Below are 15,966 nucleotides of genomic sequence, written 5' to 3'. Positions count from 1 at the left end.
AAACAAACTCACTGGAATAGGAATCCCTTGCTCCTCACCTAACTGAAGTGTGCAAAGTGTCCATATTAAAGCAGCATGCTTGGACAGAGAGAATCTGTGGCAGACAAGGCTCTCTCCAAATGTCTAGGACTTTCCAAACTCACGGGCCCAACTACATGAGAAAAATGACTCATTGCTGACAAACCAGCCATATCCAATACATAAGGCTTTAGTTAAAATTCTAATTGAGAAATGCAAGCTTAAATGTATCTCTACATGGAGCCAATTTAGTGGAAATGGCAGATGCATCTGAAGTCATCGATAGGGGCTGTGATATCTCCCCGATATCTTCCACGCCTAGTGAAACATTACTACAGACTCTTAGTTTTGGACAAGTCCAGCTAGGCAGCTGAGTTTCCTGGTTATTACTACATGGTGTTATCTCCATCTACAGCAAAGTACTATGGCATTATTCCCAATGCATAGACCGATTCTGCCAGGAACTTAAGAATTCGCTGAACTTTAAGCATATATATATATATAGTCCCACTGAAATCATGGGATTGCTCACTTTCTTAAAGTCTGTGCTTTAGTACTTTGCTGTAGCAAGACTTTACCATACAGAGAGAAACTACTTTGGATCTTAGTAACAGGAAATGTATCTGCAGGGAACAATGATCTTATTTTCCCTTGATGCCGGTATATTTTTCACCTGACTTAAGAAATCCCCAGATTGCACAGAACCATTTTGTATCCTCAGCTGTACGGTGTGGCGCTCTGCTGTTCTTGAGGATCTGAGCGTAGGTGTATTATCTTTTTAACTATAATTTACAGTAGAAGTATGTTTCTTTCCCAAATTTACTTTTTCAAATGGCACATTTGTCTGTGCAAAGTTATTGTAATTTTCTTCCCTTTTAGGAGTATTAAAACTTTTGATCCAAATTCATTCCTTGTATAAGTCCAAGTAAAATCAAAGAAGTTACACTCAGGAGGTATTTGGCTCAATATTATTTTACACAAGCCTTAGTATCTTTTTAATGTATTCATCTGTCACAAACCATCTATTATAGAGGTAAAGCCACCATATATAAAAGAAGGCATTTTGAATTTTTGGCACAAGGGATCTTTTGATCATAACAGAGAGCTCATGTGAATAACCCACAAGTACAAAATAATGTAACATCATTCCTTTCAAAGAACTGTAATGACCTATTTTTAAAATCAAAGGGCTGAGTTTGCCATTAAAAAAGCCAACACTTAACTAGCATTACAGCAGAACAGCATTTCCAGAAAGCTCAGTATTTCCTAGTCTAAATTTACCAGAGAGAGAGAGAAGCTGAAATAGAAAAGTAGCATTGTGTTGCATCCCTTACCACTCCTTTGATTGTAAACTATTCAGGACAGGAAACTCTCCTCCTTCATGTCTGTAAAAAGCACCTGCCAGTAGCACAGACTTGGACTTCATTGTTTACATACAGTAGAAAGAGTTTACCACCACTCTAGGTAATTATACAGCCTCATCACTGCAGTATCTGAGCATCTTACAGTATCTTACACCCTCCTTTTAGTTGTTTCTGCTATAACGCCAGCCCCTTTCCGTTTTGCATGTTCACTAAATGTCAGATAGGTGGAAGTCACGTTACTTTGCCATATACACACGTTCTTTGGACCAGGTTTTATCCCGATTGTAACTTACCCAATGACTTTAAGTCACCTCTTGAATCTGGCCCCAAATGTTTTTATAAAGGACCCACACTTTCAGGGCCTGATTCTCATTTCAGCCAAGTGGGTGTATAACTGACAGGTGTAAAGAACTATTGTGTAAATGAGAAACAGAACCCTAATATATTTCCTTATACCTAAACACCTCAGTAAGCCATCTCGTCTGCCTGTCCTAGGCATTTTTCATGCCCTCATCACTGTATTATCTCGGTGCCAATGGAATCCTTGTAGTATGACTAATGCAGCTGCTCAAAACACCGCTTGACTTTCACATTACATGGCGACTTGTTACGGCGTCTAAGAAATTGTACCATTTGATTTTATCAGACTCTGTCTCTGCCTCTTAATCTCAGAACCTTTTCTAGTTATATAATTGTACTGACTAGTTTCTTGACCAGTTTAACTCTATGGGCCTGATATACCACTATGTTATTCCAGCTTTACACCAGTCTCACTGTAGATTTCAGCTGTTGTACTAGCATAAAAGTGGAGTCTCCCTATGGTGAGTCAGAAACTATAGTTATATAGTTTCATTTCTTGGCTTCATGTGTATTTGATGCTTTTAAGTATAAAGTATAGTATTTTTGTAACCTATTGAGCCTTTCAGTGGCATGTTCCTGTCCTCCACTACAAACTTTTACAGAATCATAGTTGCAGGTATACCAAGAAGAATTTTAATATCTAATTTGCTTTTACTCTGATCAAATCTACTCTACAAATCTAATCTAATCTACAAAGAAATCTCCACAAGAATTTTCTCTTTTCTTGCCAGTCACCAATTCCACAGGTGTTCCTCTTACACCCAGCTGTGTGCATTTGATGCCTGTAAAAAACATCCTGTAAAATACAGAATGCTCTTTTTAAAAAGTATACACTTCTGCCCACACTGGTCAAGCAGGTGAAACAACTGGATTAAACAACCTTATTTTGGCTGATGGTTTCTTTAATGCTCTCTTGAATGGTCTATATTCATAATATCCATTTTTACTTTGAGCCAGGGTTTACAGCTATATGTTTGTCTGAACTGTACCACATTAAAAATTAGCTGCTGTTTTGATAAAGTATGTACTCTTAGGCTCCTTTTTCAGAAGAACAAATCTATTACCCACTTTCACATCACTGTCCATATAAATTATGAAAATGGTGGATTAAAATGTACTTTACCTCTTTTAAATAGTAATAGACAAGAAAAAACTGAATGGCCTTTCAATTTTCTAACATATTTATTTTATCCAAAAGAGTCTTAGCCCTTGGATCCAGCAACTGCTTGCATATGGGTGGATGCCTGTGCCTGAACAGAGTCCCACTAACTTCAATGGGGCTCTGCATAGGTGCAAATTATGCATCACACACAACTAGTGGCAGGGTCAGAGCCTTAATCTGTGTGCCGCCCATTTATCCCAGTCTTCATTGTATTCTTCATTAAGTAATTATCCCGCATCCTCTTTCAGCAGGTTTTCCAGAGCAGGAAAACCCCTAAGTATTTCATACCTTTCTTTCCCCATATACATTTCCAGTCTTTACATATCGTTGAACGGCAGAATCTAGAAAGAAGTAAACTTTCTGTCTTGTTTTTGGTGACTCTGCTTGCAGATTTTTCTCCATACTCTTGTATTTTTTTCATCGGGAATGGTATGGAGCACTCTGAATCTGTCAATAATAATAAAAGGTCATCTGCGTTCAGAAATATCTGATGTACTTACTTCTTCCTCAAGAAATATTCCTTGATATCAGCATGTAATACTATTGACATTACAGTTTTAAATAATACAGGAGAGAACGGCCATCCCTGTTTAAGACAGTACCTCTGCTCACCTGAAAAGATGTAGGACTCAGAGTTCATTAGTACTTTAGCTACAGGATTTTTATATGAGATTTTATGTCCTTCAAACGTATGCAACTTAACGTAAGCACAAGTTCAATGCTCAAATTTAACAAACTCATGTACTTCTTATGCACCTACTGAAATGCTGCTAGTGAAATATCCTGTTAGTTTAATTTCTGACATCAGGTGTGATGAGCACTGGATAATTTCTGCTATTAGGTTTTAATCCATCTTGATCAGACTGAATCATAAATACAATTTGCATCCCATGCTGCAAATCTTTATTCATGCTAGTAGGCCTGACTCACACGAGTAGCTCACTAAAGTCAATGGGTCTCTCTGCATGACTAAGGACTACTCACCTAAATAAGGCAATGCAAGTGCACGCCACCATTTTCTTTCCTTGTTTCCAGAATTTAAGCAAAAATGTTAATAATTAATTGTTAGCAAATACACAGCTCTATAATTTTCACACACAAGTTTAACCCGGTTTGGTTTCTGTATTACACTGGAGTTACCTGAGGCTTGCACATTATCTTTTGTAACCTGCTTTAATGTTAGATTTTCTTAATGATTTTTAGTCACTTTGGAGATTGAAAAAAAAAAATATTGATCATTCCTAATTCTCCAGTAAAATAGTCTATACTCTAGGGATTTTACCTTTTTTAACATCTAACGTTTTCTGTGGTTTCCTCCAGTTTCCTCCTTCCTCAAAGAAGGTTTGGTAGGACTGATAATAAGATTGTTTAAGATCTTATAGATTTTATCTGGGTCAGTAATCACATTTTCCTTTTATATTCTATTCTTGCTGTGCACAGGCAGGCTAAAACAGGAATTTATGTCAAATGGTGGAAATCCTACAGGATTACTCTTTTTCTAGGTATTTATACCTTGTGCATCACCATGGAATCAGAGCGCTTAAGATCCATCCTTATGAGATCTCCACCAGCTGTTCTGTGAGATTTTGGCTACAACTGAAAGTGAACTGGCAAAAACAGAACCAGAAATTCCAATCTGCTGTGGTGGATTTAAATTAGAAATTATCGAAAGGGGGTTAGACTCCACATGGTGGGTTTGGCCCACCTCTAGAATAAACTTGATTTTTTTGGTGTTCTTTCTTTGGTTGTATAAACCCCTTTCCTTTCTTCATGCAACAAGCCTCACAGGCATGAACTTGAAAAGGGGATTTTACTTCCCTAAAGCTCTTTCTCACCCCTATAGCACTCCTACTCCAGCCTGCCCACAGTCTTGCTAGCAACTCAATTGTATTGAGCCCCTGCAATTCCACAGTGTACAAGGAGGCAGAACTTCTGGCGGTGTCCACACCAGTTCTACTGCCCTCTGCAGCTGAGCAGGAAAGGGTAAGATGTGGCCCTCACTGCAGGGTGTCACCCACAGCACTGCAGTCCCTAGGAGGCAGCCAAGCCTCGTGAGACACAGACAATGAGAAAAATTCAGAAAATCAGCTATTTTAAAGTTCTTTTAAGGTAAAGCCCATTTTAAAAAAATGTTTCAGTTAATATAACAATGAGTTTAAATTAACCAATTTAATCTTTACCTTAAAACAGCTTTGAAGTTGTCTGAGTTTCAGTGGTTTCCAATGAGACCTGAAGTTTTTTAGGCCTACCTTAGTCTCTTGAGATTGTCAAGATGACCGCTCACTATTCACTCACCTTTTTATTCTTATGCCTTTTATAAAACACTGCAGTTTCTCTTTAATTCCCCCCTCCCCCCTTACTGGGACAGTTTTGGAGAATGCTAGAGGGACCACAATCAGACCACACACCCTTATGCCAAGATACATCTGCTGTGGGGAAGTGTTTGCTCTATGTTTGTCCAGCACCTACCACAATGGAGTCCTGGCTTCTAGGTTCTACCACAATACTACTAATAAATAATTCCAGTACAATTACAAAAATGCTGCAATGCAGAACACATCCCATCTAAAACAGCAGGTAATGCCATTCAGCGATCAAAATATCCAGTTATTTTACGACACAGCTTCCTAAAATATCTAATGAGAGATACTTAAAACCCTTAGCGTGGGTTCCTGTTAAAGGGAAAGACCCAAATGCCTGTTCCCACAGTTAGTTTTAGCCCTACCTGGTTTAAAATCAATACTGTAGACTGCTTTGAATGAGGAGTAGATATGTCTCTGTTGGACAGAAGTAAACATAAATAAAGTGACGCCAAACTAGGAATAGATAGATATCAGTGGGACACACCATAGTTGTTACTGCCTTGCTCATAGGTACTTGATCATGTAAGTCGACTGTTGAAGTAACTCACGGTGACAGACCTAGTCATAGGAAATTACATCTTAAATGCAACACAGTTGGAGAGGCTGCTCCAACCCCCCAACACTTTGTTTCACTTCTCAAAATGAAAAGCCATTTATTTTCAGACTCTCTTAGCATTTCAGGGATGAAGTAGAAACTATTTATTAGACTCTGTGTCCTACGAGTTAGACAATTCTCATTTAAACACTGTCAGCTTGGATACCACATTGCAAACAAACATTTCCTTGCCCATATTGCCAGAAAATATGTTAAATTCTTAAAAATGAAAGAATTATTAAAATCCAGTTTACTTGCCAGTATTTATGCTCTTTTTTTTTTTTTTTTTTTTTTTTTTTTTTTTAAAGCATTTCCTCCATCTTGCACAATGAACAGTTTTTGCTGAAACTTTCAGAAAAATTCAAACAGAGGCAGGGAGCAAGTATACAATGTTTTAGCTTAAAGGGTTAGGGTTTGACAAAGTTATCAGCAACTGAAAACTGGGGCTTACAATGGAAAACTGGGACTTACAGAGGTAGGCAATCTTAGCGTTAGGTGGCACTACCAGCTCCAGCTATAGTTTATCATTAAACTCCTAAGAGAGCCTCTAGGATGCCATAATACAATGAGATTAGAGAAGCAACCAGCATTGTTTAATATTTATTAAATGTATCAGCGTCCATGGTGAGTGAAAGAACTGTGTAAGGGCAGTACTATAAAGATCTCAAGCTAAACAGAGTCAAGACTATTTCCCTATTTCCGCCTGAATGAAAAGCATGCTGAGGATGAGTATATATTATCACCTCAGGCACACAGTAGCTAGTCTACCGGTTTCTCAATATCAGAACAGTGCCACAGTGATGATATTTGACCCCAATATACAGGAGACTATACAAGACAACAAGGGCTATGGCAAGGAGGTAATTTTATTCTAATATTAAATGCTGTTCATGCTGTGTGGCAGTAGGAAGTGCAAGCAACACAAATGAGGTTCTTGTCCCTTATTCCTGGAGACCTTGTACCTGAGGCACAGAAAAACAAGATAGTCAAAGACCCTAAAACCAGGCCAGACAAAGGAGTTCTGACAGACCAGCAGATCACCACAACGGACATAAATAATACAAACTCAGTTCAGTTTTTGTCAGACGGATGACAGCCCCTTACAAAAAGGCTCACCTTTAATAAGTAATATGGCATTATCAAAAATGTTTACTTCAGCCTGATTGCTGCTATTCAGATGGCATGGGCATAAAAACCATGAACACTTTGGGCCTGATTTTGCCCTCACACTGGCATAAATCAGGCGACTCTTCACTGATGTCAATAGAGTTACATTGGTGTAAAGAAAAGGAGAGGCAGACCCTCTGTCTCTGGGGAAATTGAATAATTTGGAGAAGAATACCACCAATAAAGGAGATCTATGTGACAGTGTAAAGCTGGCAGAGCCAACTTCATCTCCTGTGCCAAATCTCCAAACCACTCTGGCATAAGGGACATGGTTGAGGGAGTGTGATGGGGTGTATTAGGCATAGAGGTGCTCGCTGGAGGCCTCGTGATCTACCACACTTTGTCCCAGAAAGCAGCGGTAGCGAAGTCCTTCAGGCTGCCTAGAATGGCTGCGAGGGGAAGCAGCCATTTGGACAGAGGCGCCAGGGAGCAGCCAATCAGGGCCCAGGAGAGCCATATAAAAGAAGCTGCAGAGGTGGAGACAGTCAGTTGCTGCCTGTAGCTGGAAGAGTGAGGACTGTGTTCCTGGCTGGCTGAAGGAGCAGTAGGTCCAAAGACAGATAAGTTGTTGGCAGGAACCGGGGGAGGAAGAGGGAGCTCCTGATGGGTTGCTGGGACTGAAGGTAGAAGAGTTGAGGACAGAAAGGCCAGAAAGGGTGAAGAGTCTTCAGGGAGGAAGCCCTGGGGGCATAGCCCTATACCAGAATCGAGAGACTATTTGAAGGCTAGCCTAGAAGGGGAAGTGGGATTGATTAAGGACTAGCCCTGGGAGGGCTACAGGAAGACAGTGTCTCCAGGGAGGAAGCTTGGGCATACAGCCCCTTACCAGGGTTGAGATTATTTAAAGACTGAGATTGGGTAGGGCTACAGTGACGTTGCCAATGAAGGGCTACTGGGATAGGGTCCCTGTTGGACTGTATACCCCAGAAGGGGTCTGTTTGTTTCACATACAGGCTGTGTGTGTGACTTGGCCAGATGGCTGAGTTGTTGAAAACCCACCTGGAAAACCACCAACAGGGGTCACCACTGACTAAGAGTGCAGGCACACACACCCAGCAGGGGGTGCTCGCAAGAGCAAGAGGTGGGTGCTGTTCCATTAGAGAGAGACTGAGGGCATGTTAGAGGCAGGAAGGAAAGAGGAGAGGAGAGGGCAGAAGGCAGTTCTGCTACAACAATTCATAGCTGGTATATGGTCCCTTGGGGACCAAAGTACGCTGTCATAAATTACAGGAGCCCCTAAGCTGTTCTAATTTGGGCTGAGGCAGCTTGAGAATCAAACCATAACTGGCTTCTTCATGGCCCCAGTGTCTCCTGCACTGAGAACTGCTCAGCACAGGAGAAAAATCGGGTATTTTGAATCCCATTTTGACTAAACATGGAGTGTCACAGGACTTATGTCTAGAAATAAAGTGAACTGAAGTTGATAACTACAGAAAAAAAATTAAAACAGGGGCAGCTAAGCCATCTGAACTGTTGCTGACCTCTGTGAAAGCATGAGGAACAAAATATAATTTTGGTAAAGCCAGCCAGATCTTGAATCCTGCCAAGATTCAATTCATCCAAATATTTACCAGCCAGGATGATCCCGGATGATATGAGGCAATGCCTGGAAGCCAATGGGCCCCTAAGAGAAGGGCATCACTTCCTACACAGCACCACATTCTGCACGAGATAAAATCTCCTCCAAAAGGATAAAAGACTAAGGCCTGGTCTACACTGACAATGTAGGTTGACGGAACACGGCTTCCGTTGACCACATAAAGTATGCGTCTCCACTGGAATGTCACTTCCGCTGACCTAAATCGCGGTAAAATTTGACTTTATAAAACCATCTCTGCAAGTAGCGTAGTGCTGAAATAGAATTGTATGGGTCAGTGTAGGCAGAACGCAATGTAAATCGATGTCATTGGTCTCTGGGAGGTATCCCATAACGCTCTGTTGTGACAGCTCTGGACATTCGCACTCTGCTACACTATGGCCACGTGCACAGGAAACAGCCCCTACCCTCAAGCCCCAGGAAATTTTGAATTCCCATTTCCTGTTTGGTCAGCATGGAGAGAGCTTTGTAGCTGAGCTGCCCATGGCGACTGCACGCCCCAAATACGCTCCAGCATAGAGTTGACCTGAGGTCTTGGATCTCATCCGCTTGTGGGGTGAAGAGTCTCTTCTGGCTCAGCTCAGAGCCAGCAAAAGAAATTTGGATCTCTATGAGAAGATATCGCACGGTATGGTGCAGAAGTGACACAACAAGGACATGCAGCAGTGTCGTGTTAAAATCAAAGAGCTGAGGCAGGCATATCAGAAAACCAGAGAGGCAAACAGTCATTCTGGCTTGTCACCAAAGACAGACTGCTTTTATGAGAAGCTGCATGCAATTCTCAGCAATGACCCAACCATTGAACCACCATGCAGCATAGATACCTCCATAGAATCCCAGTCCAGGATGAATGAGGAAGACTCCATGGATGAGACGGATGAGGAGAACAGGGGGCAGGTGAGTGGAATATCCAATCTCCCTGAGAGCCAGGACTTGTTTGTTACCCCAGAGCAGTCCAGCCATATGCAGGACAGTGCGACTGACCGAGATGGTGGGGAAGGAACATCTGGTGAGTGTGTATAGCAAATCGTATTTCTGTGGTTAAAGCCCAAGTCCAGTTTCTTATTTCTGCGAAAAAAGGAGTTTGTGTGTTCGTGGGGATGGGCTTCCTGGGTGTTGGTCCATTTAAGCAGAGGGTTATCCCCGGAACAGACTATTTATGTGCACAGGGATGCTCTGAGAATCCTCAGTGGATATCTCCAGGAAACTTTCATGTAGGTATTCTGCAATCCTTTGCAGAAGGTTTCTGAGGAGGGCAGCCTTATTTCTTTCACCATGGTAGGAAACTTTTCCCCACCACTCTGCTATTAAATGAGCAGGCATCATTATGGAATACAGCATAGCAGCATAAGGTCCTGGCCTGTACCCAGATGCTTGCAGCAAATCTTCCCTTTCTGCCTGTGTTACCCTCAGGAGACTGATATCAACATGGTCACCTAGGGAAGATGGCGCAAGTTTACAGCACCTGACCAATATAGTCACTGCGTGTTATTCCTCTGCCATGGACATTGTCCTGGGCCTCAACACACAATTCCTAGCTATGATATTGTTTTCCTGGATATTAGGGGTCCAAGAATGGGTGCCCCTATGTTTTCACCAGCGACACTTCACCCACACCCTCCTCCAATCCCTTTCGACCACCTCCTCCCAAACCAGTCTTTGGGATGGTAAAGGGGAGCCCAATGATCCTGCGCCTTGGTTAAGTGTGGATTGAGGAATTTAGTGCTACAGAGACTCCCCTTACTTACCATGGCTGGAATGCCACTCCAACCTGTTCAATAGTACAGATTGGTATGCGGGCCTGGAATTGCCTTGTGAATATGAAGGGGAGTTCTTTTTATATTGTAACGTTGCTTTTCGTCCATGGACCAGCTACCAATGGAAGCTGTGTGCTTTTCTTGCCTTACAGTGGACAGCTTGACCTTTACCCCAGCTTTTACTCTTGCAGAGCGCCTTTCCCAGATTAGAGGGTGAAAAAAACCAACTTGGGATGACATGTTCAACGAACTAATGAATGTCTCCGCAGCTGCTGACACAAAGCTCAGAGCCTGGAGGATATCATTGTCAGAAAAACTGAACATGGACATGGAAACAAAAAATCAGCCCAGGAGCAGGAGTGTGCAATGCAAGAGGAGATGTTGGGTATTATGAGGGATCAATCTGATATGCTGAGGCATCTGGTAGAGCTCCAGAAAGAGCAGCGGCAGGACAGACTCCTTCTGCAGCCCCTGCAAAATGCTTAGCTGACAAGCTGTTTCCCAGCCCCCACCCCCAAGCACTCTAGGAAGAGGTTGAACAGGGTGCAATAAGTGCTCCATTCCATGCCGGTGGAGGGGAGCAGAAAGAGGAGATGGTCCCTTTAAGAACCAGGAATGTGCGTGCTTTGCTGTTTGCACAGTCATACTTTGCTCTGGATCCCCCAACAGCCTTATGAGAATGTTAAATTATCTTCCTTTCCCCTTACTGTAACGGATCACCAATAAAACTTTACTGCTTTAAAAAACATTACTCTTTATTCATTGAGAGCTCGGGGATTGTCGGCGAGGTATGAGGGGGAGGGAAACAATGGTGCGAGGGGACGAATGGGAAGGGAAGGGACAGCAGTGACAGAGACATAAATTACTGCGGTTCATTGCAAAATGGGGTTTCAAGGCTTCCCTGAAGCACAGCGCTCTGCAGTTGGCTCTCAGCATTGCACTGGTATCTGGCTGCTCAAAATTTGCGGCCAGCCTATCAGCCTCCACAACCCAACCAGCGGGAACTTTTCCCCTTTTGTTTCACACACATTACTGAGCACACAGCAGGCAGAGATAACAGTTGGGATGTTGCGTTCACTGAGGTCTAGCCTAGTGAACAAACTGTGCCATTGGGTCTTTAAGCGGCCAAATGCACAATCTACCACCATTCTGCACTTACCGAGTGAGCCTATTATTGAAATGCTCCTCTTCCTGTCCAGGTGCCCAGTGTAGGGCTTCATTAGCCAGTGGAAGAAGGGGCAGGCAGGATACCCCAGGATCACTATTGGCATTTCAATGTCACCAACATTTATTTTTTTGTCGGGAAAGAAAGTGCCTGCCTGCATCTTTTTGAACAGACCCGAGTTCCTAAAGATGCACCTTTCCAGACCACCCAACATTGATGTCAGTGAAGTGTCCCCTGTGGTCCATAAGGGCCTGCAATACCATTGAGAAGTATCCCTTTCGGTTTATGTACTCTAGCAAGGTGGTTCGGTGCTAAGATAGGGATATGAGTGCCATCTATGGCCCCCCCCATAGTTTTGGAACCCCATTGTGGTAAACCCGTCCACTATGTAATGCGCATTTCCCAAAGTCGCTACCCTTCTTAGCAGAAGTCTATTAACAGCCCTGCACACTTGTATCACAGCAGCTTCCATGGTGGATTTACTGACTCCGAATTGATCCCCAACTGACCGGTAGCAGTCTGGGGTTGCTAGCTTCCACAGAGCAATGGCCACTTGCTTCTCCACTGTCTCAAGCGAGCATTCATGTATTTCAGGGCTGGGGACAGTTCTGCACAAAGTTCAAGGAAAGTGGCCTTTTGCATACAAAAATTCTGCAGCCACTGCTCATCATCCCACACCTTCATAACGATGCGATACCACTAGTCAGTGCTTGTTTCCTGGGACCAGAAGAGGCGCTTCACCGACTGAAAATGGTGTGTGACAGCATGCAGCAAAAGGGAATTGTTTCATTCTATGGCTTGTAGCAGGGTGGCTTCAGTAACATCACAATTTTTTGTGCTGCAGCTCCTGTCTCGGCCTTGAAAATACTGCCGGATAAGTTGTGGTGAGGTATTTGTGATGCTCATAATTATTGTGCACAACTGAGCTCGCTCCATGCCTCTCCGGCAATGGTGTGCACGTGGCAGAGACGGGTTTGGAAAACTGGCACGAGAAAACATTTGTCTGTTTGTTTTGGACAAGGGAGAAGGGAGCACATTACATCATGGGAGGACGACAACCTTCCCAAAAGGCACTGCGGGTAGTTGCACTGTGGGATAGCTACCCACAGTGCACTGCTTTGATTATCAATGCAAGCGTGGCTGGTGGGGACGCAAGTCCCCGACACAACACACGTGGTGTGATCACGCTCCTCCGACTTCTTAAGTTCAGCAGGTGAAAGTTGACTGAAATAAAATTGACTTCACTCCGCAGTGTAGACATAGCCACAGCAAAGCAGGAAGAATCTCAGCAAGCTTTAAACCCTGCCTGCAGATCTGTGCCCTGTTTGGCTATCAGATTCCAACCATCTCCAGAGTGTGACCCAGTGACAGCACAATTAACAAGAGCCAGACTGTAGACAACGAAGAACAACTGAAGGAGCCCCCACACCCACTCAGAATTGGAGTATTCTGCTGCCTGTCAAAATGATTACAACTGTTTCAGAAAGAACTGTATTCAGTTTCTCCTCCAGCAAGAGGAGAGAGACGGGCGAGAACCTTGGAACCTCTACTACACAAAGCACCTGTTGTAATGAACTGTCAAGTATCAAAATCACAGATTCATATTCAGGATGTATTTGAATCGTTGCAAGTTATTTGTTTATATGCTTGTTTCCAAAATGCATTTAGAGACAGATTCCCAGAACTGTAATCACACAAGTGAATGCCTTTTTTGAATTTGAGTCCATACAGTTGTAGTAATGTCCATGCAAATAGCAAATATGATTGGACATTTGAATGAACGATTACTGTGATCATTGTGATAACTGAATTACAAATTACACACATGGCTTTTCATGTGCAACAGCCCATCCAGAGTTTTGCAAATCGACGTTTTGTAAAGCTTGCTTGCAATCTTGAACTTTAAATATATACTTGGTTCAGTGAAGTTATCAGTGATGCTAGCAGGTCAAAGATTAGAATCGTACTATCTTTAGAGAAAGGTTTATGCATCTGGAATTACCTGGTTGTCATTAAGTCCAACTTTTAAGTCAATTCATAAATGTAATGTCTAAATATGTGGAATAAGAACTGAAAATACAGAAACCAAATGGAATTTTCCGCATGGAGCAAGCAAATAAACTGTGAGATATGTTGGCCTGGCTCCCTGTTGTGGTACACCTTGTGTAGTCATTTACACTTGCAAAGGGGGTGAAAAATGCTATTGTTCTGACTTGGCAACATTTTACACTTGTTCTACGCAAGTGCTAATGACTGCAGTGCAATGGGGAACTGGACCCTTTGTCTTCTTAAAACACTGACCTAAGCAGACAGCAAGATGAAATTGAATATTTGATTTGGGGATAACAAATTCTGTGCCATTTTCCTATTGCTGAAGTTTAGAGCAGAGAAATAATGAGCTTGATTTAGGCAATCATCACTCCAAAGATGTTGCCACTTCCCCCAATGCTGATGGCTGCTGTGTTGGCATATGGTGCAGAGCAAGTAGTTAACATTTATGTAGTGCTTTGAGTATATCAGGCACTAAGTATTATTTTCCACCACTCACTGTTATCACCAACAGATAGTATATAGTAACTTGTTTCTACATCCCTATGACAGAGCACAATGCTCTTATAGCATTACCTGTCTGGCCCTGTTAGCATACATCTGCCACCAAATATCAAACACAAGTGCTGGAACACTGATGATGATATTTTATATTTGCATAATACCTGCCATCTGCAGATTTCCAAATCTTAAAAGTATTAATGAAGCCTCACAAACCCCTTGAGATGTGTAATAGGCATTATCCAAATTTTATGGAGGGGGAAACTGAAACATACACTGGATAAGCGGCTTGCCCAAAATCAAAGATTGAGTCAGGGGCAGAGCCAATAACGGAATCCAGATGTCCTGACTTCCAAACCATTTTTTAAACACTAGGCCACCCTTGTCTCCATAGTAAGTGTTGTGTTGCCAGAATAGCCCACGTCAGATTCCACATATTTGTAAGTTCCTCCTCTTCTTAATTGGCCAGTACATTAAAAAAAACCCAAAACAATGAAGTATTTTAAAAACACAAACAAATCCATGACTAAGGCTCCCAGGCACTAAAGTCACACAATCCAGAAATAATAATAAAAGTATTGTATGACCCAGGTGGTTAAATCATGTGAATGAGGACCTACCCCATCATGTTATACAGAAAAATACACAAGCCAAACAAAGTGTTACCTTCCTCTGTGGCAAGACAGTTTTCAACATTCTCCCTTTCCCGGTCAGCCTGCTTGGACATGGCACTGCCACTTTTCGTCCTTCGAAGGACACTGAAAGCTCGATTTATTTTTTTAAAAGACCTGCTTCTTATAGTGGAACGTTCGAAGTGCCGATCTGCAACAGAGAGAGAAAATAAACAGGATGCAGCAGCTTTGGGCTGTACATCCTACAGAACCAACTCACTTCTGTAACCCCAGCTATGCGTGGCTGTAGCTTCCCCGCCCCCTTCATTGCATATGGCTTCCCTTAAGTTGTAACTGGCTTGAAATGGAGTTTCAGTCTGGAGAATTCATTACCTGTAATTCTAAGGATTGCTATCCTGCCTCTGGCCCACACCACAGGATCTCCAACTCCAGTTGTTTAGCCAGCCAAAAATGTAGTATTGATTTCCGGGGTAGTGGCCTGTGAGCAGTACTATTCGAAACCAAAGTCATACTATGGATTGGCTAGTGGAAAATGCCTGTAAGGGAAAGGGCTAGTGCCACAACAAATGAGCAGAGTGTGTCCCCACTAGCCTGCAGGAAAGAAATTGGAGGCTGTTGCTAGGTCTGCTATGGAAGCAGCACATGGCACTGCTGCAAAGTCCCCCCTGGTGGCCCCTCTAGCCCCCGGCCAGAACATTTTGCCTAAGATTTTAATGGCTAAAATTAGCAGTGTCAAGAACTCCTAGGCCACACTGCATTCCATCCGCCTGATTAGGAGTAATAATTAGGAGGTGAGACACTAAACGGGTCCCAGTTCAAAAACAGGCAAAAACTTTTTCAAAAGATTTTTAAAATTGAGCAAAAATGATGATATGAAAGAAGAGAGAAAACAAGAGCAAAAGGGACCTGCAGGAAGGTACAAATGTATAATAACTTAAATATTCTTATTTCTATGGGGCCATAGGTGTGCATAGCACTTATTAGTTCGTATCTTTCAGTACAATACATGTACTGTGCATTACCATCTAGTGGTACAAAACTCCCACAAATTAGGTTTAAATCCCCACAGCTCAACCAATACAGCAGGATTCAATTCTACGATGAAGGTCTTTATGCCTTCCCCTGCCACCTTCCCATCTGCCCTCCCACCCCATACTCTCAAGACAAAAGCTTTGATCTTGGATTCCTAATTCAATTCATTTTAAATCTTTCCCATTTAGCCTTGCATGCATCCTC

The 15,966-nt window shown here is 42.5% G+C and overlaps 1 protein-coding gene across 2 annotated transcripts in view; it reads right to left on the bottom strand.

Annotated features, from left to right (window-relative positions):
* LNX1 (ligand of numb-protein X 1) overlaps positions 1 to 15,966 on the bottom strand; it is a 111,503-nt gene that overhangs the window by 35,835 nt on the left and 59,702 nt on the right. For both annotated transcript variants that reach the window (XM_067531136.1, XM_067531137.1), the window contains one exon: positions 14,765 to 14,920. In XM_067531136.1, coding sequence (XP_067387237.1) covers positions 14,765 to 14,920 — 156 coding nt within the window. The remainder of the gene's footprint in view (positions 1 to 14,764; positions 14,921 to 15,966) is intronic.

The sequence above is a fragment of the Emydura macquarii genome, unplaced genomic scaffold, assembly GCF_026122565.2.
Source record: "Emydura macquarii macquarii isolate MOO-44397 ecotype Brisbane River unplaced genomic scaffold, CSIRO-AGI_Emac_v2 contig_3128, whole genome shotgun sequence".
Classification (NCBI taxonomy): domain Eukaryota; kingdom Metazoa; phylum Chordata; order Testudines; family Chelidae; genus Emydura; species Emydura macquarii.
The sequence above is the reverse complement of the archived record's forward strand: the minus strand, read 5'-3'. Positions and strand labels throughout refer to the sequence as shown.